Genomic DNA, 26,877 nt, shown 5'->3' on the forward strand with positions numbered 1-26,877 from the left:
GGCAGTACAAGTGATAGTATTGACCAACTGATGCAATCCTGTACAGCCCAAGTGCATTCTTTGCAGTGTCATTTCCTACACATGATAAATTGGCACCAACACCTGACATGCTAGCAAAAGTGTTCATGTCCGAGTTATCATTTGCGTTCAGGGACACGTTTCTATTTCAGTCACACGCTCCATTTTTGCTACATTCCATGACAGGACGTGACGCGACGCAACGCGACGCGACGCGAGTTACCCAAATAAAACTTTCGAACACATTTAATAGTGTTTTACGAAAGATTTTGGTGTCAGGTGTACATGTATTTGATGTATTAGAAGAACATCTCAAATAAATAAAGGCAGATACAAGCCAAAATGTTCTTTTGTTTGATTTTAAGTGCATCAAGTCGCACTACTTTGCCAAAGCCCATCTTTTGACACAACTTCTACCCAAGAACTTTTAATTTCTAAAATGTCAACAGGTATGTATAAACCTTAATACAGGTCTACATATAAACACACTGAACACAATATCTCGTCACTGGTGAAGTTTATTTATACATTAAACTTGTAACTTCCACCACAAAAAACACATCAGGTCTTGATGTTGAACTCCGATGATTACTGTGAAAAGAAACAAAAGAATTATTAGTAAGAGAAGAGGATTTATCCAACATGGAAAAACCCACAAAACAAATTACTGTAAAATCTGTATTAAAAACCACGGCTTCTAATAAAATGGTACAATGCAACAGAGGGGATGCGGCTTCTATTAGAGCATGTACACATATGAGAAATGGTGAATTTTTAGGTCTCAATTGTTCAAAACGAATGGGTGCAGCTTCTATTAGGGATGTGGCTTCTAATACAGATTTTTCGGTACACCCTGAAATGACCCCCCCCCCCCCCCCCAAGGCACTTTTTTTCAATATTTTGGCAGAAACCAGAAAAGTCATAAGCTTCAGAACAGTACATTAAGTCTAATATAAGCATAGGAAGACTGTCACTTTTTAGTGGTACTTTACTTGGGCCATCACTTGGGGATGCTATAGTAAAAGTAGTGCTCAAAGTCGCGTCATTGATAAAGCATGTTTCAATGTGCAAGTCAGCTAATTTATTAAACAGGAAATGTACCTTTTTGCCGACACCAACTTTAGCTTTGGCTGTACCACGTTCTTTCTTTTGTCTGTTTTTCTTTTCCTTCCTCTGTTTCCTAGATGGCCTCTTTTTTTCATAAAGCCCATGCTATGAGATGAAAGTCATTAAAAGGTAAGTACATTGTACATCAAGTAATGTCTTGATTCTGAAGGATAACATAATTCAGTCATCTTCCAATTTGGACAAATTCAAGCATCTACACTCAAACTCTACCAGAGGCTTCTGTAATAAATCTAAGACACTTGTACATGGCGCGTGCAAGTGGTCACCTCACTGGCCACAATCCCAGACAAGGTTCAAACTTGCATGTACATTGGGTAAAACTGCCAATAGCTTTTGTAATGAATCTATGCCACTTCTACACAGACCATGTGTCAGCTGTTACCCCCCTCTGACTACGATCTCAGTCAAGGTTCAAACTCGCATGTGATCATTACGCAGACGATAATGGCCACATGATTAAAACCTCAGTGTTTTGCCACAATAATGCTATTTAGGTGTTAACAGTGCAAGATATATACTGCACTTCCCCGATCATAAGCCCCCCCCCCCCCCCCCGAGTATAAGCCCACCCCTCTATTTTTAACATTTAACAAATTGAGGGCATCCGCAATTATAAGCCCAGGGTGTTTTTACTGGGCATCGAAGACATTTATTAAAATATGCGTATAAAAAGTGTGTTTCATTGCATAATAATCATGGTTGGTATGGTAGTTTGGTTCATGCTTTTATAAGAAAACTCGCATTAATTTCAGAGTGCATGGCAAACGTACACAACACCCTTTCTATTTTGTTATTTACTCAGGATGAACCCTGATGTTATACACAATAATCCATATTTCTTTCACTAGTAGCTTTTGAAAAGCCAAAAATGTGATCGTCAAGTCATGAAATCTGGTTATTGGACATTGTTTTACTAAATCGTGTCCATTCAGACTATCGTGAATATGGTGTGAACGTGACCTGTTGGCGACCATGAAAGGTGTTTAAATACTTCCTCCACACTCAGTTTACCTTCCGAAAATTGTGAATCTCCAGTTTTTAGGGAAAAAAATTGTTTTTTTCGGCAAAATCAGTGGTAAAGATCGCATTTTAAAATTGCGGTAATTCACTTCTGCATTGCGCTGAAAAAAATTCATAGCAATTGGGAAATTTCATCAGTACGACGCAGCATTTTGATTGGTTAATGAAAGATGTCACCTGTTCAAACAACGTTCTTCAAGGTTAATTCGTGCTGAAAATTGTTTTGCATCAAGAGTTTGTGTAGGATCGAAAACATCCCAAAACAAAGATAAGAGCAGATTCATTGATGACACCCTATGACATCAACCATCTCAATCAACATGTATTTAATAAATTTTAAAGCTGAAGTACCATTTCAGTTTGTTACATTGTAAATGTGGTGTTTTGTAAACAAACGTATGTGAATGCATTCTTCCCTCAAGTTAATTCTGTTGACTTGGCCACAAAGTAAAAAAAAATTCAAGTGCAATTTGTCCTTGACAATGTTATATTTATTATCAATCCTTTTTTTTGGGCTGTGTAATAAAATTCACCATAGAAGCACTTTTTGGACAACACTACGCTGGCAAGTCAGATTGAAACCTTCGCCATACTTTTTTTTTCAATTTTGCGTACCAGAAAATTGCACCACATACTTAACTATAGTAAAGAGAAATATTTGTTTTCCGTGGATATTTCATTGATTCAAATCAGCCTTAATGCATGTATTCGAAAACACTTAATAAATGCCAACTACAGAACATCTATTTTGTTGTGGTGGTGGTATAAAAACTGTAGTAAAAAAAAAAAGTTTAAACCACCGCATTAATTTTCAATTTTCCCTACGACAGGCCGAGAAACAGAATCCGTTTTTTTGGCCTTAGGAGAACTCTATTAACAAATGGTACATACCCTTTGAAGCCTATGCTTTGGTTCGTATTTTTTCGCAAAGTCTAGTGTATCGTATACAAGTGCAAAGCCAGTGGTTTTTCCACCACCAAACTGAGTTTTGAAGCCAAAGCAGAAAATCACATCAGGAGTGGTCTTGTACATCTTTGCAAGTTTCTCACGGATTTCTGTTTTTGGCACAGTGGCACGTCCTGGGTGCAAAACATCTACCACCTGAAAATATAGAAAATTAAATCTGTATAAATACTATGAAGCACAGAGATAAACAGCTAGGATTTATTTCATTTTTTTTTCTTACCTTTTGACAAGTTATCACAATCATGCATTTAATGCAGAATTGAGATTAAAAAAAAATTACAATTTTTTTAAACAGCAGAAAATATCCTTATGTACATGGCTAGTTTATGGGTGGTACATGTATTTACATTAGGACTTGTTGGCACCACAACGTGAACTGGAGTGCGACAAGGCCCCAATTTCACCCATTTACATTCACATACTTGTACACAGAGCTAACAAATTATATGAAATATAATGAATGAAATCTTACCATCTGCTTGCGACATAGCAATCGGTTCGTAAGAAACTTGCGTGTTCTGAGAGTGCACGTAGAGTCACCCTGTAAGAAAAAATTGAAATCATATGCACTTGTCACTTCCACCAAGTAAGCCCAGTGGGCAACCAATTTGACTGCGAACTGCAATATTATTCTGCCAAACAGACCGACAAATTGTGGATATGTGACCGGTAAACGTTTTGACAATATTCAGCTCTCGCTAAGACGTATAAAATATACAACGGGACTAACACATGGTTATTGGACGCCTATGTTTTGAATATGGAGGCGGCCATCTTTCTATTAAATCGTGGAGACCAGGTCAGTTTTCGAGCGATTTTTTCCCTGTTTGGCATAGATAATTATGAAACTGAGCAGATAGACATAATAAATATATATTTAACTGTGTTTTTATTTACAAATTTAAGACTGATGGTCGATTGAAATGGGTGATGCGGGGTGATGAAAATTATGCACTATACCAACCATGTTTGCTGATTGAACCCAGCCGAAAGAGAGCGAGAATGAGGTAATCTCGTTCACGGCTGACGAGAATGCGCGAGATTCAATATGGCGACCTACTGGTATTGTTCCGGGGCATTTTGTCAACACAGTGAAAATATTCTCAAAATTGCATAATTAACCGTTTAAGTGATTCACATATGGGTTTTAACAAGTACTGTTTCACACCCCAAGTTTTTTATCCGGCATGTGTTAGGATAATTTTTGCAAACCTGCTAGGCGACCATCGAATGCGTGAACCCGAAGTGCAAGGTATCAACAAGACTCGACGGACTTCATCTTTTCTCAACACATTTGACTCCGATCGTTTTACGATTGCTCGCTAATATTTTAAAATCGACCTACAATTAAATAATGAATGACGAGGAACCAAAGAGAAAACGGTTTAAGCGAAATAGTATTCTCGACGGTTTCCGAAAACAACGACAATTGTCTTTTGTCAGTCAAAGTGTGAAAGGAGTGAAGACTACGAAATCTGAAGATAAGCTGAAAACGAAAGTGCCTGGTAGGTTGTGTGTGAATCACTCTATTCAGGGCTCTCCGCTTGGAGTGAGTGAATAGAAAAATGTGAACACAATTTGCATGCATGAAGACATTTTTTTCATGGAATGTCTTAGAATAGATACCAAACAGAAAGACAAAAGTTATTTAATAATATCAATATTCCAGGAGAATTAAAAAGTGATGTCCAAATATTTATACATCAAGAAAAGACTTAATAACAAGACAAGCTGGTGAATACTTGTACAAAATATTTGAAATCAGAAATACCAATTGACATTTCACTATTATATGTATTGTACTTGTAATGTACTGTATGTATATTAGTTACTAAAAAACAGAAAGTCGATTTTACAAATTACAAAGAAAATTTTCATTTCTTAAAATCATAAAATGATAGAATTGTGAATAAAATCATGAGATAGCTTAATTTTATTTTTATCACTACTTCTCATTAAAATATATAGTGTTGGTTTCTTTGGGGAATATAATATTGAAAAGAACCTCCTTCCAGTGGGTGTAATCCTTCGGTAAATTTTTCAGAAACAAAATGATACATATTGATTTAATAGGATATTCTTTCAGACCAAGTTGAAGATAACAACTCTGAAAAAGAGTTGTCAGATTGTCAAACTATCAAGGAAGTTCAAGTACAAGGCATAGACGACATGGATGTGTCCCAACGAGAAATTCTCGCAAATGCAGCTGAAGCAAGAAGGTGATTATTTTGCATGTACATGTCAAGCCTTTGAGTATGATATATTGTAAATAACAAATGTTAGTTTGGCAGTTTGCGGTTTTTGAATAACCTGTCATTCAGGTAACTCAAGGGAATGTGTATATTTACGTTATTGATTAATTTTTTTAAAGTGCTCCTGTTCAATATGGGACCTATAGTAAAATAGGTTATTTGTTTACATGAAATTCGAATGCGCGATGGCTGTAGGATTTTAAATACAACATTTTTTATTTACAATAAATCAGACAATAAAGTTATATAATACAATGGAGTAAAAAAAAAAACAGGATTGTACATATAAAAAATTGGTAAATCCAACTGTTTTCCTTTTATATCAGCTCATTTAAATCCAAATGAGTTGTTTGAATTGACTAGGCAGGCACAAGCTTTCATTCCGTGAAGTGCTGGCTCATCATTCTGTCAGCTTATGAAGATTTGCGATTTGTCAACACTTCCCACCTCACTGTGATCCTACTGTATTAATTTGTTACCAAACTGAGGTCACTGCTCAAGTTCATAGAATGTGTAACTAACGTTTGAGTTTATCTTTATAATTATTTAGGTTTATAAATAATTGTTAAAGTTCATGGCTTTACTGACTCCGGAATATACAATACAATGTCAAATAACATTATTTTTAAATAATTAAATTGAGTTATTCATAATGCATTATGTCTTTGAATTTCATAATTATTCCTGCCACCATATGTGTGTAACAGTTTGCACATTTTTGTGTATTTTTATACAATTCCCTTTTGTTATTTTTGGACTATCAATAAGTGGACATCATTTCTACTCAGTGACGCATATTATAATAATATAAAGGTGACAAAAGTTTACATTTCCTTGTTATTTTGAGATCAAATTATGTTTCCTACCGGTTTTGATCAAATTTTTTAAAAGAAAATATTAAAAATTATGTTGGTTTAATTTTGTGATATATTACAAAAGTAAACTTTGTTGCTCAAAAGATAAATTGTTCTTTTTTAGTTTCTCTGTAAATAATTGCCTTAGGAATCCTTACATTAATTAATATACCGGTAATATAATATTTTTTGTTTCAGAGAAAATGAGAGATCACAAACAAGCCGGACAGTCAAATATAGTAGTAGATCTCCTTGTAAAGTCACAAGTGAGAGTTCACCACGGAGAAATCCATCATCACAAAAAGAGGCAACCTCAAATTACTTTGATTCTGTTGTTGCTGCATCCTCCTCAAAACAGCATCAAGTGCCTTCACCTGTGAAGCGAAAAACTTGTAACCAATCACCGACTTCCCGATCTGATATCAGCGAGTCACTGGAGTATGACGCATCAATGTCATTATTCACAGAGTAAGTGGATCCGTACTGACCTGAAACTGACCAGTTATTAAAATTTATAATTTATTAATAAACTGTCATACTGATATTTACTGATTATTACCAACCTTATCTTTTTTGCAGTTAATATTTATTAAACTTTCAATATCTTCTAATTTTAAAGCTCTTGGCATTTTTTTTTACAGTTAAATTATAAGCAGTATTAATTAATCAGGCTCTGTTTCTATTATTTGTTGACTGTACAGAGATTAAAAAAAGTTTCAGTGTTATCCTTAGATAGTCCTCCGGCCGAATGTAATTGTGTATCCTAGATATTTGAACGCCTGTCCCTGAGTTTGCAATTTATTCACACCTATTATGTTTATACACAATAGTTATTAATAATAATAGATTAATATTAGATAAGACCAACTGTTGACAGTCTATGTTATCCCCATAAATTTAAACCACTGGTGGTAAAAATGCCATGCATATAATTATTATATAAACAAGTTGTATAATAAATAACTGACTCGCATCACATGCTTACAATAAATAGAAATATTCCTATGTGGCGAACAGGATAATGGCTGTGGTCATTCATTGTCTGTCCCTGCTCTGAAACATTTTTTTGACAACAAAAGAATAAACATTTTTGTTCTTCTACATTGTTCTGTTTCTCTTTACGCAAAATAAATCATTTTTCCCCCATATTTCTCACAAATTCAGCAGGCAACAGCAAATTGTCCATCTAGTTAAAAGTAAATAGAGAAATAATTGCAAAAATGTGCCAAAGGTTGCCCCAATATATTTATTGTAAGGAGAATAAATATACTCCCATTAGTGAGTGTATTGACTAAGGGTAATGTGATTATGAATAATGTCTGAGGAGAATCAATCCTTGAAATATTTGTGTTCCTTATTTGGAATTGTCATTTCCTTATTAGGGGGCACACACCCTGTTCAGTACTGTCAAATTATAATGTGTGATAACTTATAAAGATATATTGACAGATTTATAATAATATATTTAATATGTTCATGTAATTTGTAAAGCTTCTTTATCACTTTGTTATGTTCTTGTTAAGCTTCTTTATCACTTTGTTATGTACAAAATTGTTTTATTTCCAGATCTGATTCCACCGATGTAGAGTCACAAGAATTACAAATGTTGACAACAATGAATAGAACACGTGTCTGTAAGGGAACGGATATATCAGAGTTGAACACTACTCCAGGGTGTGCTGCACAGTTACCGACCCTAAAAGGAGACAAACAACATATAGTTCTATTCCGGGTATGTGACTTGGTTTTATTCATCACAAAGACTGTAATTTTTTACATTTCATTGTGTATGAATTGTATAAAATGTTCAACACTGGATCCCTCAATCTCTCACAAACATACTGTATTTACTCTATTTGCGTGCATGTATGGTCAAATTAAGTTAGTCACATTTTATTGAAACCAGTTTGCAGCCAATGCATTTTTTTGGGTTCATGTGCACTTAGAGATGGGCTTAGATCAACTAATATGCTATCCAAATAATAATTTGGTATGAGGACTGTAAACTTTATTTCTGTAAATGAATTTATTTTGCAAAAGATATATTTTAGTAGGGTAGGGGAGCATTTTGTTGCATTGGAAATATTGATGTTTTTTTTTTGTCACTTTTAATAAATCATACAAATTTCTGGCAATATTTGCAGCATTTTTAGGTTAACAAAATTCATGTTACCTATTACTGACATTATATTCTAGGAATATTTGTTGTAATGTTTACTATTCAGTACATTGTTTGGTTCATAAACAATAAAGTTTATTATGTTTGATAGAATCTGATTACCCGTCTATGTGTATTTCTTATCAATTTATCCACATGCATTTACAATACAATACAATAATTTTTTTTTGGCAGCCTCACCTACGTGATGGTGACTCACCCAGACCGTGGCCAGATACCTATAGGGATCACTGGGATCCAGATCATGTTAAAATGCCTTGTTCCAAAGAAAATCTGTATCCTGTAGATGATGGGGTAAGAACAATTTTTTTTTATTTTTTTTTTTGCATCAAACCTTACAGTTCTAATCTGCGCTAACGCAGCATATCGCAACAGGGGCTAACATTCTATGTTCTATCCGTACATTTCACAGAGTGGTCAAAAGAAACTGAGGGGTAGATGGGAACTCATACAAGAGACTCTTCTTGGAGAAATAAAAAGTTCTCTTGACTTAGAAGTAAGTTTACATCTTTATACCCTTGCTTTGCTGCGTGGCTGATATACTTAGTATTCAATGTATAATATTGCAATGCCACGTCATACATATCTACTTAATTCTCCTCAGGATACAAACTAAATGGCAGTACTACCACAGTGATTTGATTTATCATCCTATTGATCTGATGCTGCCACAATCATCTTGACTGCTGCAATGATTTATTACTGGGAAAAAGTTCTCTGTACCCCGCCCCTAATCTTAACTCTAGCTCTCACCCCAAGCCCTCCAATTCAATTGTATATACCCCTCTAGATAACTATAGGTGTCTTTAGGAGGGGCATATGTAATTAAATTGGCGAGCTTTGGAAGGTAGGGTTAGGTTTGGGGGTATAAAATGAACTCTTTGCAAAATGTTATGCATATCAGTATGCGAATTGTTACCAATACAGTGGTTAAAATTTCTGTGAAGGACACTGGGATGAGACACCAGTGTATATAACAGATAAGGAAACACCAGTCAATACAATTAGTGTAAATTTACATCATTGAACAAGATTTTGTATGTTATCAAAATAATAATATGCTTTCAAGCCAAACCCTTGCACAGGATGACTATATTTGATTTTGTATTAAATTCGTTTACATCGTAAATATAATGTGGGGAGGGATTGATGTGAACTAAGTAAGAGACACCTAGGAAAGTGCAATTAATTCTGTTCCAATACTCCAAAAACCAAAATTCCAACAAAAATCTTTCCGAAGGCATGAAGGCAGTTTTAATTGTTCATTGTCTAAAAAACCATGTGGTACTGCAGGAGCACCGAACAGCGCCCCCATTTGTTTGGAAATTACAAATTGTTTTGTTTTATTAGTTTCGTTTTTGAATATAATTTTTCTTAATATTTGTATCACTTATTCTTAGTGTAAAATAAAATTAAAAATGTGCAAAGCAATGATGGGTCACCAAATATTTCTGTAGAAATCCATTTTAAAATTACCCTAATAGCGTTAATTTAAATATTGGATTAATTAATGATGAATCAGTAACTTGAATAAAAATACTGGTTTGTTGGAATTATATCAAAATATGTTATGAATATTTACAATACTTATTTAATAAAACCTCATTGTACAGATAATAGAGATGAAAAAAGTGGTATCACTACTTTTTCACTCTCATGATATCTTTCTCTCTATCTTCTACAGGAAGCCATATTGAAATACAACAGTCGTTATTCCAATAGATGGGACTTCAGAGGCTTACATGGCTATTTTACTGAAGTGATTGATGCTACAGAAGCTATTCATTTTTTTAACAAGACTTTACCAGATCTGGTTAGACTAGCTTTGCAATTGCCAAATATTTGTACACAGGTAAGTGGACAAATACATTAATTATGTGAATGTGAGTTGAGCATCAAATTATATAACATACAACATCTAAAATCTGTAATGTGATTCGCTTCTAAATTAATTCATAGTTAAGGTTTATATTACAATATACTGTCTCGGTAGCAAATGTATTTTCCTGTACTTTTTTTTATATTCTTCAATATTTCTGGAAATGAATCCTAATTTTAAAACCAAACAATTTTCAATGTTTACTCAATCTTCTGAAGATTGTCCCAATCTTCTGAAAAAAAGTGCAGACTATAAACAGGACTATTTTATGAAGTTGTGTTGAAAAGAAGGAACTGGTGGTGAAAGGGTCAAGGGGTTATACAAAGTCTGCGAAATGTTGACCCACAATTATGTTGTTAGAGGTTTTTTTTGTTTTTTTAAAATAGTTTTGTACCAAGTGACACTTAAAGTCACTACTTTCTCATTTTACTTGTTTTTGTGTGTCTGGTAGTAATTGCAATAGCTTGAGTGCAAACCAGTCTCCCTAACCTTAATACTGCATGTGTTAGATTGCAGGGCAGACTGTACTAAGATTTATACTGCTGAGTGATCAGTTGACTTTGCAGAATCAAACCCACAACCTCCTTGATGTGAGCTGAACACATTCACCACTGTACCATCGTCCAGCTCTTTCATTCAAAGGCTTACTGTAAAATACTTAATTTTTCGCTATTTTTGCTGATGGGATATTCAGTGAAAATAGAATTTTTTGCTATTATTTATAATTCAACTCATTAAAAATCGGTAAAATTAAACTCCATACAAAACACCCACAAAGTTTTATCAGTGAAATTTAATTCCAGCTAAGATAAAGAATTTCACAGTAACTAATTTATGTGACAAAAATAAACAAATCAAACTCTACAAAGCTTCCACACTAAGATTGTCAAGAGCTCCGCACATTGTTGTCAAAACCAGTCAATAACTAACTATTGTTGATTGTAGGCACTTCCTTTACTGAAGAAACAAGAGAACATGAGTATAACAATGTCGCAACAACAGATAGCGTGTTTGCTCGCCAACGCATTCTTTTGTACATTTCCAAGACGTAATGCAAAACAGAGGCAATCAGAGTATGCCAGTTACCCAGATATTAATTTTGTACAGTAGGTATAATTACCATATATACATGTTGTTTTTATGATCACTATTACAGTTTGTGATTATAAATATTGCATCACTGTCTGTAGGTAAGATGGACTACAATAGGTCACTGTCATGACCTCTAAAGGTCACACATCCTGGTACTTTTGTTGGTATAAAAATCAAAAATGAGTTTATTTTCTTGATATTTTGGCATCATTTCTCCAGACTTGATTCTTTTTTTCAGCTGCTTGAGTAAAATGTTTATGTTAGAAACAAAAAGACACATTAAAATACCTAAATTGTGTATGTTTGCTGTCATGGCGACAAAAGTACCAGTATGTGTAACACCATGTGTTACATGAAACCAGTGGTGAATTTTGAAGTAGTGTAACAGTGGTTCATTTATTGGTGTTAATAAACTGGATTGTAGTTTTCTGACTTTTACTGATTTCTGTCAACTGGCTTCAAAGAAATCATGCACAAGTAAAATAATGGATGAAAATCATAATTAAAAAAAACTATAATATTCAAGGTTCTTATGGATTCTTAACAAGTTTAAAAATTTCTTATTTTTACATTCTTACAATGCAGAAGTTTCAAAAACATCTCCACAGAGCTTTAATTTTTCTTATCATTTTTAAAGCAAAAATAGCTCTTGAATTTTCAAAACTATGGTTTGGAAAAGTCTGAAATTTTATATGCTGAAATCTGTAGAAATTCTGTTATTTTTTGTACAAGTCTATAGAGAATGGATTAGAGCTTCATGTCATTTCTTTGATTTACAAGTATGCAAATGTTTGTAAAATGGGTTATCAGTTTATCACTGTTTATCAGTCGCCCAAAAATTCTGGGCATGAATACAAAATCACGTTTGTTTTATCTGTGTGGTTTCTTTTATACTCCAAAATTAATCCGATTATTACTCATAGTTATTCCAACCGTGCACCAATCTGATTAAAGTTAGATTTGTTGTTTTTTTGGTGTGTGATTTATTTTGTTTTTTCTCCAATTATTTTCCTACTTTTATTGCTTTACAATCATCTGATGGCAGTCAGAAGATTAAAAAAAGAATTAAGAAAATAAATTTTAGCACATCTGTCTTTAGTGCCGAGACATTTACTGTGATCATGAGTTGAAATTTGGTATTTCATGTTTGCATGTACAATTTATTGACAATGATATTATTTGATGTTTTTTCTCAGTTTCTTGTCCCTTCTGTACTCTGTATGGTTACATCCTATTTCCTGAAATGTATTTTGTCCATACTTTAATGACACGGAGGTATATTGCATTTGTTTGATTGAGTCATCTATTTATTTATAGGTTATTCAAAGGAGGAAGAAGTGGCGTTGAACCGAGAAAAGCTGAAAAATTGAAATGTATTATGAATTATTTTCAAAGAATAACAACTGAGAGTAAGATTAAATTATTATTGAATTATTAGTTTATTTCTCAAATATTTTACTTCAATTTAACGAGAGAAAATTTGTTATGGGTTTAAGAAATCGCAAAATATTGTAGCAATGGAAATGTAATAGACCATTTTTCGTTGACTGCGAGATCCCGCGTTATACGTGAATTCAAACAAAAAAAACAGGACAAACAAAGGTCATAGTGTTGAAGTGGCTCCCAAACATCGCGTGGGGTTCATCAAACGCAGAAATATTGTTGGGTATTTCCACACTCAATAATGTGCTATACACATTGGATGATAATTAATTTTGATGAAGTAATGGTATTTCAACGCAATATTTCCTTCTTAAGGATCGCCATTGCGACATTGAGCTATAAAAAAAGAAACGTAAATTCAAAATCAAATCGTTCAATCTTCGTGACAGACCGGTCCACGCCTTTCACGTAACATGCAAGATTTCAAGGTGAATGAAAAATCACCTATGGGCTTGAGTCAAAGAAACTTTCATGCCACGATGTTGTCCATAATCAGAGATGTAATGTAATTAGTATTGTCTGTGTTATGAACCTCAAACAAGTCCCACTAAAAATATAAAATATAATTGCATGCTATTGTTCACAGTGAATAAACTCAGATCATATCTGAACTTTCTATGCCAGTGTTTCTCATATTAAATGGTCTTGTCATATGAAATGTGCTGATAATCAATGCTTTACTAATTTAATTTGTTGACAGTGCCCACAGGGACAGTAACTTTCTCACGGAGAGTTTTACATGATTTGCCACGGTGGGATAAATGTTCTGAAGAATTACCACGGATACATACTACTTCATGCGGTACAATAGAAGATGATGGACTTGGCATGTTACAGGTATGTCCAGATTTTCCAGACTTATTTCAACCTCATGTTGTTTTTATCAAAATTGTGTGAAGATTAATGATTAATATGTCGATATGAGGGAGATTGCAGGTTTGACTTGTGTAGATCGTCTACACACTCAGCAGTGAAAACAGTGTACATTCTGCCTGTTAGTCAGGCTCTTAGCATCTGTAGTTAGGAGGAAGGCTTCCAGTTGGAGTTGATGCAAAGTTGCTGGTGTAGTATGTTGTTAATGTCTTTGGAGTACATGAAAAGTGTCAAAGAAGCTGCGACTTTTTTACCAGTTGCAGATTATCAGAAGATGACTGGAATAGATTTTGAATTGGTTAACTGTTGGCAGATCATGTGACATCTTTCATGACTATTGTAAGTGACATTTATAATGTGTTTATTGGCTAACCATGTGTCATCCACAGCCTATAGGAATGCCCCTTCCAACATGGAGTTGACTGTGTTTGAAACATTAGTATATATAAGGCTTACTTTTGTTTTTACAGGTTGATTTTGCCAACAAGTACATTGGAGGTGGTGTATTGGGATGGGGGTGTGTCCAGGAAGAAATTCGGTTTATGATCTGTCCAGAAATGATTATATCCAGGTTATTTACTGAGTCTCTAGATAATAATGAATGTTTAGTCATGACAGGTGAGAGCAAGTATTATCATCATTCCACATGTATGATTGTGTAAATTTTAATATACAGGCATGGACATTTTTTTTTTTTTAATTTTTGTTGTTCCATTTGACAGTTCTAGAATGATACTAATAGTCTCTTCTGACTTTTTTTATTGTGTGTGCAAATTACCAGTATAAGTATGAGTGCTGAGACTACCGGTATATGAGATGGCTGGGCAGCCATCTTTGTATCATAATGCATACATACAGTGTATTTTACTACAAAAACCATATTCCATTTTAAGGCTACATGCAGGCTATGTGACCATCTTCCTATCACAATGGCATTTTGGCAATTTAATGCACTACCCGAGTGTCAACCAGGCTTGGCCTGGTATGTTCAATTTTGAGAAATGCTTAATTTTTAAGATTATTACTTCTTGTATTTCTTATGACATCTCCATTTGTTTATATCATAGGTTGTGAGAGATACAGTAACTACACAGGATATGGGGATTCCTTTTTATGGGATGGTAACTTTAAAGACAACACAACAAGGTATGTCAAGTCATAATATTTTAATAGAATACGTTATATTTAGATACCTAGATATTCTTGGGAGCAAACATCCAGGCATTTTCACAAACAGTGAAAAAACAACAGTTGAAAACTTAAAAAAAAAAAACGGTACTTTGGGCTAGTGGTTGAAACTCTCCTGAACAGTGTAACAAGATTACCCCTACATGTGCAACATTTATGAATTTGGTTGTTCAGGATTGTCTGGTAGTTGAGTTTGTGCTGTTTTCTCAACTTTAGATGTTTTTCACAGAGCCCATAAAAATACATGGTACAGTGGTGCACATCTTAGCAACATAGAACATTCCATGACGTAGCCCTGTTCCGGTGGATTTAGCAGTGTTTATGCATACTAGTTAGTTTAACTTCCGTAACAGTCAGGGGATTGGCACGAGAGGGCAATCTGAATAGAACGCTTCCAAGTCAACACAACAACGTTCCTTTTAACAAATGAATGAAATTATTTTAAAGATTCCTTTCCCAGAATACTCTTAACAAAGTTTAAAAACATAATATAGAAATATACAGGCCCTAGAATTAAGTCTATTGGAAAACAATTTAACCGACAACTAGTTTGGTGCTTTTAGTTTCTTGCAGAAATGAGTTTTGTGCATGAATTGATTGTGTTCAAAATTTCTATTTAAAACTACGCATATAGAGACACAGTGATTTCCTGTACTTACTAATTAGGTAACTTGTCACTGGTTATTAAAAATATTATGCACAGTTTTGGGCGATAGGAGTAGAGTTATGATAATGTTAAAGAAAAAACCTGTGGTTTTCTTTCAACATTTTGCTGGACTGTCCTAAAGGCCGGTGGTCATCATGCAGTGCATGTTTGAATTTCATGTAAACAACCAACGTATTTTACACATGTTGTATACGGTGCTATTAGTCCCATATATCAAACAGTACTATTTGTGATTTTGTGATAAAAAGAGAGAACTGGTGGTAAAATGGTTAAAAAAAAAGCTATTACAGCTATTTTTTGATTATTTTTTCAGCTTGTAGCAACAGATTCAGTCAATTTAGTACTACTGGTACCGTGTTGGTTATTAGTGCCCATTCGGACGAACTCCGAAAACGGGGACTATTAATTTAAGTTCGTTCCGTATGTCCGTATTACGTCCGGAGCTATATCTCGGAGGCCCATTGACGGATTTTATTCAAACTTTACATGAAGACAATACATAATGTCTTACATATGCTCGTCAAGTAACTTTATGATCGGATCAAAAATGGCCGATGGACCACAGACAGTATCCTTCCACTCTGTCCTGCTCTGGGCTAGTCTTGTGATGGTGTGACAGTTGTGCCCCATCTTCTTCATTTCCTGTTCCCATGTTCTATGCCAGGTGTTTCTTGGGTTTTCTCTATTTCTCTTCCCTTGTGGATTCCATTGCAATGCCTTCCTAGTGATGTTTCTTGGCTCTTTCCATAGTATATTGTTCTCTTACAGCTCTTTGTTACTACCAAATCTGTATTAGAAGCCGCATCCCTAATAGAAGACGCACCCATTCTTTTTGAATAATTGAGAACCAAAAATTCATCATTTCTCATATGTGTAGATGCTCTAATAGAAGCCGCATCCCCTCTGTTGCATTGTACCATTTTAATAGAAGCTGCGGTTTCTAATACATATTTTACAGTAATAGGTTCAGCCACCATATTACCAATCAAATTATTCTTAAGCAAAAGCTTCCATATTTCTGAGCCACATAACAAAACTGATTATACATTTGTATTGAAAACCTTGATCTTTGTTTTTGCGGCTACTGTAAAACCATATATTTTTACTGACAATTAATTTCACTAATTTGAGTATATTGCCTCTGTTTTAATTTCACGAATTTGTCAATGAGTTTTATTAGCTCCGCTGTCGACTTTGTCGAGCGGAGCTTATCATATGAGTGATTGTCCGTCGTCGTCCGTCTCCGTTGTCCGTGTCAATGTTTTACTTTTTCGACTTCTTCTTGAAAACTACAAGCCTGAATGCTTTTATACTTGGTGTATATGTACCTTGGGTAGACCTCTCTTAGGTTTGTTCATTTCATGTTGATATCTTCAATTTTCTAATTTTGGTGAATATTTTTGTCATTTTTGGTAAAAAGTGATATTTTCGACTTCTTGTTAAAAACCGCAAGTGCAATTGCTTTGATATTACATATATAGGTACTACATGTGGACCTCTCTCAGATTTGCTCATTTTGTAATGATATCTTTAATTCTCTAATTTTGGTGAATATTTTTGTCATTTTTGGTAAAAAGTGATATTTTCGACTTCTTGTTAAAAACCGCAAGTCCAATTGCTTTGATACTACACATATAGGTACTACATGTGGACCTCTCTCAGATTTGTTCATTTCGTGATGATATCTTCAATTCTCTAATTTTGGTGAATATTTTTGTCATTTTTGGTAAAAAGTGATATTTTCGACTTCTTGTTAAAAACCGCAAGTTCGATTGCTTTGATATTACATATATAGGTACTACATGTGGACCTCTCTCAGATTTGTTCATTTTTTGATGATAACTTCAATTCTCTAATTTTGGTGAATATTTTTGTAATTTTTGGTAAAAAGTGATATTTTCGACTTCTTGTTAAAAACCAATAGTTCAATTGCTTTGATATTACATATATAGATACTACATGTAGACCTTTCTCAGATTTGTTCATTTTGTGATGATATCTTCAGTTCTCTAATTTTGGTGAATATTTTTGTCATTTTTGGTAAAAAGTGATATTTTCGACTTCTTGTTGAAAACTGTAAGTCCGAATGCTTTGATATTACATATATAGGTACTACATGTGGACCTCTCTCAGATTTGTTCATTTTGTGATGATATCTTCAATTCTCTAATTAATTTATTTTGGTGAATATTTTTGTAATTTTTGGTAAAAAGTGATATTTTCGACTTCTTGTTAAAAACTGTAAGTCCGATTGCTTTGATACTATTCATATTGTTCATTTTCTAATGATGTCTTCAGTTTTTTAATTGAAATGTGCATTGCTAACAGCAGAGCTATCTCAGCCGATAGGCTGCTTGTTGTTATTTGACACATATTTACGTAAATTTAATTTACCGCAGCCGATTTTACTTATCAGCGAAAATTAAAATTAATTAATTAATTAATACATCTACATTATCTCACTTGACCTCCAAACTTGCAAAAAAACAAATTGAATGCCCCTGCTTCTGTCCCTGCTTCTATGTCCACAATGATGCATAGATTCATGTATGTAAATTATGTATAATAATTCTTCTAGTACTCCACTTCTTAGTGTGATTGCACTGGTGAATTTACTTTCATCACATTTGTCTTGTTTACATTGATGTGCAGTCCAATTTTTATAGCTTCTTCCTCTAAGCTTGATATTTTCTCCTGCATTTGCTTGTGGGTATGTAACAATGCTAAATCATCGACAAAATCCAAATCTTCAAGTTACTCTACGAGTCGCTCTACGAGTCGCTCTACAAGTCTCCACTGTATTCCATTCTTCTTCACTACTGTTGTTGTCTTCATGATCCAATCAATCAGTAACAAGAAAAAAAAACAGTTTTAACTTTAAATTTATGTGAAACTCCGTGTAATACCTGACCTGCATTTTTGTGTATGTGTTAATGATGAGTCTGATGTACTTGTCTGCAATTCCATATGTTTCATAAGTTGCCATAATGACTCCCTAGCCTGACTGTCAAAAGCCTTCTGAAAATCTATGACAGCAGCAAACAACATCATTATTTTATCTTTGAGTGCGAATGACCGGTTCTTGCCAACCAGTCACTGTGCCATGTGTGTATGCAAAACAAGTGCAATGGCCTATATAACAATTATTGGTATATATTATCACTGCATAATTGGCCTTGTATGACCGTTAATGATAATCATTTCATTTTCCAATATCTGTGTTTTGTATAAATATCACAGTTCACAAAATTCTGACTTTGTAATACATCTTGGTTGTCACAATTGCGTGTGTCTGTTTATTGGCAGGGATTCTTGGGGTAGGATTTATACAGAGGTAGTGGCAATAGATGCAATACATTTCAGCAACCCTAAAGACCAATTTAAACCTGGTATGGTTAAAAGAGAACTTGATAAGGTGAGGAATATGGAACCATTACATTTCATTACTCATATTTTTGGCAGATTCCTGAGTCATTTTTGTATGTGATTTTATCTATAATTTAATCCAGACTGATTTTTTTTTATTTTTTTTTTAGCTTTATCACAAAGCTAAATGTTAAGATTAGTGATAAATTTGTAATTAACACTTGATCATCCATCCTCATTTTTCATGATAATTAGTCTGAAAAATGCATTTTTTGAAATGTACTTTTTGACTCCCATGTGCGAAGCACATAATGGGAGTCTTTGCAGTTAGTGTGTCTGTGTGTGTGTGTGTGTGTATGTGTGTGTGTGTGTGTGTGTGTGTATGTGTGTCCGACTGTTCCACTGCTATCTCAAAAACCATACATCGGTTTTTGATGAAACTTCGTGCATAGATGCTCTGGGCCAATGCGCAGATTTTATTAGGTTTTGGTAAATATCCATGCTCGTTAATTACCTAATTTGCATGATAATTAGCTAATTTTTAGCTGTTCTATGACTGTTCCACTGATATCTAAAGAACCACTCATTGGATTTTGATGAAACTTGGTACATAGATGCTCTGAACATATGCGCAGATTTGATTAGTTTTTGGTAAAAATCCGTGCATATTAATTACCTAATTTGCATGTTAATTAGCTGATTTTTAGCTGTTCCATGATTGTTCCACTGATATCTAAACAACCACTCATTGGATTTTGATGAAACTTGGTACATATATGCTCTGAACATATGCACAGATTTGATTAGTTTGTGGTAAAAATCCGTGCATATTAATTACCTAATTTGCATGATAATTAGCTGATTTTTAGCTGTTCCATGATTGTTCCACTGATATCTAAACAGCCACTCATTGGATTTTGATGAAACTTTGTACATACATGCTCTGAACTAATGCTAGGTTTTGATTAGTTTTTGGTAATAATCCGTGGATACTAATTACCTAATTTGCATAATGATTAGTCAATTTTCGTTTTTTCCACTGATATCTCAAGTACTAATTATCACATTTCAATGAAACTTGGAACATAGATGTCATATGACACTGCACAGACCTGATAGTTTTTATGGTAATATCAGTACATATTAATTACCTAATTTGCATAATTAATTAATTTTCAGCATTTGATATAAGTCCTGATCATGACATTTCAATGAAACTTGGTACATAGATGTCATATGACACTGCACAGACCTGATAGTTTTTATGGTAATATCAGTACCTAATTTGCATAATTAATTAATTTTCAGCATTTGATATAAGTAGTGAGCATTACATTTCAATGAAACTTGGTACTTACATACTCAAGGACTATGCAGAGATTGATTGTTTTCGATAAATATTTGTGCATATTAATCACCTAATTTGCATAATTAGTTAATTTTCAGCTTTTCCACGGGTATCTCAAGTACTAATCATCGCATTTCAATGAAACTTGGTACATAGATCCTTTAGGACTATGCAGAGACCTGATTAGTTTTAGGGTAAATAATTGTGCATATTAATTACCTAATTTGCATAATTATTTTTCAGCTTTTCTACTGATATCTAAAGTACTAATCATCACATTTCAATGAATCTAGAATTATGCAGACCCAATTAGTTTCCGGTAAATATTTGTGCATATTAATCACCTAATTTGCATAATTAACCAACTTTCACACTGATATCTCAGGTACTATACATCACATATCAATGAATGTACATGGATGCTGTAGGACAATAGACAGACCTGAATATTTGTGGGTTAAAATATGTACATATTAATTACCTAATTTGCATAATTAACCAATTTTAAGCTTTCACACTGATATCTAAAGTACTAATTATTCCATTTCAATGACACAAATATGCTCTAGGACAATGTACAAACCTAATTAGTTTGGGGTAAAAATCTGTTCATATTAATTCCCTAATAAGCATAATAATTTATAATTTTTTGGTTCTAATCACATTTCAATTAAACTTGGAGACATAGATTTTCTGTTACATTGCGCAGACCTCATAATTTCGAATTATATTTAATGTGTCTCCAATACTCTCAGCACATGGGAGTTCTTTCTAAGCTTTCTTTGATTCTTATTGATGTAAAAAATTTATTTGGCTGTCACGGTCAACTAACAACTTTTAGAGGTGATCTTGTTTTAAGTTCTTGCAATGTACTGTGAGCTGCTTTAATTTGTAGGTAGTATAGGCTCCATTTTTGTAATTTGTCTATTTTTTTATTGTTTTTTATGAACATATTTTGATTTTACTAGTTGTTACCCAGGTTTTTTTTCATTATATCATATCTAGTATATCTAGGTCGTCTTTAAGGCTACCAAAATATTATATGAAAAAACTCAACAAGTAAAACAAAAAAATAGTCATAAATAAACAAAAATAACAATAAATAAAATATTGAAATTGAAAAAAAATGGAGCCTATATCTAAATCAGATTGATGCCACTCATAGTGTAACACATGGAGTTAAGCCACAAACAAAATTGTAATTATAGTACTCGCTTCCCTCTGCCTAAATCTGTCTATTTGTATTCCATAATAGGTTCATCTGTTGTCAAACATATTAAAAGTTACATTTTTCATATTTATTCACACAAGAAATGCTTCAGCACAACAGTTTCCGAAAATGAAATTGAGCAGTATGTTTTTCTTCTGTTGAGTTTAAGCAATGTATGAGTTACACCTACCATTATATTTGTAAATTTGTAAATTCATTCTCATGAGCCAATGTCAATAGTCAGAATATCAAGTTAGGAACTGTCACAAGAGGATGTGGTAAATGAGGATGTTGTATACGTTGTTACTTTTAGTAAACATAAAGTTTCTAATACTCAGTGTTATCACTCTACAGGCTTATGTTGGTTACTATGGTGATGATGTATTACCCAGACATCTCTCTGCCATAGCAACAGGTAATTGGGGATGTGGTGCATTTCGTGGTGATCCAAGACTGAAAGGTAAATAGATAAATTTATTAAATAGTAAATAAATTTTATTGTACTTGAATTTATCCAAGCCATGGCAATTAAGATTCAATTTTTTAAATGTGTAGACTATTTGTGGTTTGTGTGTCATGTGGGATTTCAGGTCATAATTATCCACAATTTTTGTCTTATTTCATAATTGGTTATTATAAAACAACAAAGATAAATCTCCAAGTATCCATATTTGACAACAAATGTTTGTTAACGTTACAGGGCCCTGTGTTGACAAACATTGATTTTCCCACAATCCAACTCTTCCACTTCCCACTTTTCTAATGAAATCACCTGGGCGTCATTTTCACTAATTACTGCTGGCGACTCCTTCGATATTTTTCAATTACCAAAAAATTACCTATAATTAGTCTTATAATTCGGTCTCCGTCCGTCCGTCCGTCCGTCCGTGTGTCCGTGCGTCCGTCCGTCCGGAGTCATATCTCAGAATCCCTTGGGCCGATTCCATTCATTCTTTGCATGTGCCTAGTACTTTATGTGGGACATATGCACATGCAGTGGTTTAGCGATTCGATTCAAAATGGCCGACTGGCAGCCATCTTGTTTTTTGAAAATGTTGTATTTTGGACATGCTTTGTCAGTTTTCATTCAAATTTAGTACATAGATCATACATGTTAGGATACATGTCCCCGGCCGTCCGTGAGTTCCTGAGTCTGTCCATCCGACCGTCCGTCTGTCCGTGCGTCAGTCTATCCAACGTCATATTTCAGAATCCTGTGGACCGATTCCGTTCATTCTTTGCATGTGCCTAGTACCTTATGTGGGACATATGCACATGCAGTGGTTTAGCGATTCGATTCAAAATGGCCGACTTGCAGCCATCTTGTTTTTTGAAAATGTTGTATTTTGGACATGCTTTGTCAGTTGTCATTCAAACTTGGTACATAGATTATACATGTTAGGATACATATCCATGACGATTTATTGCGCAATTGGATCAAAGATGGTCAACTGGCAGACATCTTGTTTTTGTTTTTTTATGTGGTATCTTGGACGTGCTCTGTCAGTTTTCATTCAAATTTGGCACATACATGTACTTTATACATGTTAGTATGCATGTCCATGACAATTTGTTTCAAAATCTGCTCAAGGATGGCCGATTGACAGCCATCTGACTTTTTGGCCTTACTACTATATTTCCACAATTTATGTACCATTTTCATTCGTATTTGGCACATACATCATACATATCAGTGTGTTTCATAATCAGATCAAAGATGGCTGAATAACGGCTGTTTTTATTTTGGCCGTATTACTATGACACGAAACACATGTTTTGATGTAAATAAACAATCTGTTGTATACGCCACTTGGAACTCAAGTTTCAAGGACACGCTTGCGACAGCCCCTCAGCTTTAATATGACGAACACAAAGAGAACTTAACGGGGACTGTGTCATTTTCAATGACTTGTTAAAGTTGGTAACCTCTCAGTTCGTAGTTGTTTTTTCTGCACAACAGTCAAACTCGCCATCTTTGTTTATATGAGACCCATATCTTGCGCATGTGCGGCGCGATGACCACTGCCCTTTATTGTTAACTCCTGCAAATGTGAAGTCGCTTTTTACAAATTTAGGTAACAATTGTTAACGTTGCATGTCACCTGCAGACTTGAGACCAGTAAATTGCCAATTGAATTAAATTATTATTGTATGAAGAGGCATAGATAGGGATGCTAAAAATAACAAGTCAAATGTTGCCAGGACTGATTACCAGACAAGCTTTCACTTCACTTTTTCTATAAATCTTTGAAGGAGTTTTAGCTGCAATTTTTTAAATATTTTCATATTTGTTAATTCATTTGGTACTAATTGGGGTAAAATTAAAAACCTACATATAATGTGAAAACAGCGTCTAGACAGCTGTTTTGCACGTTATTATATTATCATAACATCTGTTCACTTATCTGGTGAACAAAAACAATTTGGCTCAGTGTTACATAGATTAACAAAAATTACATAGCTCAAGCCTTGTTTATGCAAAATGATGTTGGTCTGCTAGTTGACTACTGTATTCTCACTTTATAACAGCACTTATTCAACTGATGGCAGCCGCTGTTGCCAAGCGAGATCTGGTGTACTTTACATTTAATGATGTAAAACTAGCAGAAGATATCTACAATATGCATGAATATATTAAAGCAGGAGGCCTGTCTGTTGGTAAGTCACAGGGGTCACGGGGTCACGGGGTGGATAACTGTGATGTCTGTATGTCAACCTAATGCATGTCCTTTTTTTTTTAATTTTATAGATATGAGTTCTGTCGGTATATTATTTTATCATTATCGCCACCTTGTAGGCTTTTAAAATTACTCAAAATGCCAGAAAATAAATATCATAGAATAAAGTATATGAAAAATGAATAATTAAATATGTACCCCGGTATATATATTAAATTTTTCCCCTGCACATATTTGGGAATTGAGTCCTAAGCGATAACAACGCACCAAAAAAATGCAAAGGCTCATGGTACAGTGTAGATGTTTATTTGTAAACGATGACACACTATGGCTGTCTGTCGTATACGCAGGACTTTAATCAGATTGTGTGTACCATATGGGTATTTTTTAGTTCTATGGTTGCTAGGTTACTGATCCTGTCGTCATGACAAAAAGGGAGGGTAAATTTTATAATCAATTGTTCTTGGATTCATTTACCTCTGTTTTTAACAAATGTACAAGGAAATAGATTATATTTTGTTTTGTTATATTGCGTGTTGATGAATAAAAAATGCATTTTTCATATTTTATGATCATTTCATAAATAGAGAATCAATATGTTTGGAACAAAACTGAACAGGGAAAAAATGTATAATGAAGTATCTGCCTAAAATTTTATAAAATGAATCAACATTGATCACCCTTCCCTTTAATGTGTACACTAATCAACCAGAGAACCCACAACTCGGCTACTGGTAATTTGATTATATGATTTTGATATGAATATGGGCATTGATGTAGTTCTTGTATAGAATTATCATTGGGTACATATTACCCAGGGTAATCACCATTAACCTTTCCACCACCTGACACCTGAAAAGGTTAAGGAAATGAAATTAAATAACATGTCATACCATTATGAAATACCAAATATTATGGAATAGAAAAAAAATGCAACATAAACAATATGAAATTTTTTATGATAACAGTACATTATTGATTTTATTTCCAGGTGAGCTGTGGAGTGCAATCAAAGAATTTCATGAAAATTTTTGTATCGGAACGAAGAAGACTGCGTCCCTTACACTGTATCAGTACATACACAGACGGTATAGTGATTCTGACAGTTCAACTGGGGAAGACGATGTCTCTACCACACCATGGGAAAAAGATAGTAAACTCAAACTACATGTAGACGATAGTCCTGATTATGGAAAATACACACCATAGGCAACTTATAAGGATACTTTATTGGTATACTTATACCAAGCTTCTATGCTGTATCTATGCTGTTAATATATTTAGTTGCATCACTGATCAGCTGCTCTAGACCTGAATTTGACTATGTGTGTGAGACAGTATCAAGACTGGCTCGATTATCAGCAACAGCAACAGCAACATTGCCATCTAAGCTGCTGACTTGTTTGCTATGTACGTCTCGAGATCATTACCTGATTTGAACTAGATAATTCAAACCATTTGTAAGAGGGTGTGCGATTCGGCGAAACGCGCGCATTTACAAGCATTGACACACATCAGACAAACCAGCGACTGTGTCCTGACATTTCATACTGTGTCAGTACATACATTTTGTTTGGATAACTTTGCCATTTATTATATACAAATTTATACAATTGTATGAAATAAATTGAGAGGCACCTGCATCATGATCTCTATTTATATTTAATATGACCAAGGACCCCCAATGTTAGTTTGATGTCTCATGTTGAGGTTAGTGTGACCCAACTAATCTCCAGGCGTGTATAACAAACCAGTCAGCAACTAGCAATGTTGCTGTTTTAGTGTTTGAACAATATGGCAGTAACAGTAAACTATTCTTACGTATAAAGCATGTGAGTGAGACTCCAGAGGCTTCCTGGGACAAATTCAGGACTGGTTGCTGAACTGGCTCCTCTGGATTTTCACCAGGTCAGGTTCCAGAATTGGCTTCCAGATCCAGTTTATGTAGAGCACAAAGCCCAAAGTCACACTTGGGCGCGGGGGGGGGGGGGGGGGGGTACTGCACATATTATGCACATTAATTTTCCATATACTAAATCAAAATTATTAGCCCTGTTAACTTTCCAGGAAGCATACAGCCTCGGCTGCCATATGCAGGTGCACGTAGGTTAAGTGTCAATCATTTCATACCATGTTCCAATTTATTCCTTGGTCTCTAGAGACAGTAGGAGCAAAGTACTTTGCCCAATAATACATCACCATAGTATAGGCATGTGATTTCCAGTTCAGAATGATAATAACCAGTGTAGCATGATACCTGTTAGAATTCTGTGTCCCGCAATAAACTGTATGACTGCATGCAGTCTGAACTGAAACATAGAGGAGGCCATTAAAAACAGTCAATATCTTGCCCTATACCCTGACTCATCTGGGAAACTGAATGGTTCATAATCAAGATTTCATTGAAATATATAACAAATTTTTATAATGCTAATTTGAACACTGGGTATTCAAGTATTGTATACGTGTGTCTATGTGTTAGATGTAAATTATGAGCAATAATTGCAAGATTTATTTTTACTGCAAATATGGATACTAATCACTGTGGAACTTTACAGCAATAATTTCATGTTTAGATTGCATAGATTAAGTGGCATTAGTTAGAGTACATGATGTTATAAAGCCTTCATAAATTGTGTTTTAATTTAAATGATCAGTATGTTTATATGACAAAATATATGTATGTATGAAAAAAAAAACACATGTATATGCTAGT

At 34.1% G+C, this 26,877-nt stretch overlaps 2 protein-coding genes across 2 annotated transcripts; one reads left to right on the plus strand and one right to left on the minus strand.

Moving 5' to 3' along the window:
- Positions 1–432: 432 nt before the first annotated feature.
- Positions 433–4,125, minus strand: Rps24 (40S ribosomal protein S24). Its single transcript, NM_001184828.1, is given in 5 exon segments — positions 433–609; positions 1,120–1,230; positions 3,058–3,267; positions 3,605–3,673; positions 4,097–4,125. Coding segments are annotated over 5 exon segments (396 nt in total). The 5' UTR covers positions 4,100–4,125; the 3' UTR covers positions 433–606.
- Positions 4,126–4,263: 138 nt separating this feature from the next.
- On the plus strand, positions 4,264–25,454 carry LOC102803017 (poly(ADP-ribose) glycohydrolase-like). The gene is made up of 16 exons (XM_085493918.1): positions 4,264–4,637; positions 5,219–5,351; positions 6,437–6,706; positions 7,805–7,970; positions 8,592–8,711; positions 8,830–8,913; positions 10,102–10,269; positions 11,242–11,402; positions 12,706–12,797; positions 13,532–13,668; positions 14,175–14,322; positions 14,772–14,850; positions 18,866–18,974; positions 21,838–21,943; positions 24,013–24,141; positions 25,153–25,454. The coding sequence occupies exons 1-16, from the start codon at positions 4,487–4,489 to the stop codon at positions 25,368–25,370; spliced, it is 2,271 nt and encodes a 756-aa protein (XP_085350044.1). The 5' UTR covers positions 4,264–4,486; the 3' UTR covers positions 25,371–25,454.
- The last annotated feature ends 1,423 nt before the right edge of the window (positions 25,455–26,877 follow it).

The sequence above is a fragment of the Saccoglossus kowalevskii genome, chromosome 19, assembly GCF_978046115.1.
Source record: "Saccoglossus kowalevskii chromosome 19, keSacKowa6.1, whole genome shotgun sequence".
NCBI classification, from domain to species: domain Eukaryota; kingdom Metazoa; phylum Hemichordata; class Enteropneusta; family Harrimaniidae; genus Saccoglossus; species Saccoglossus kowalevskii.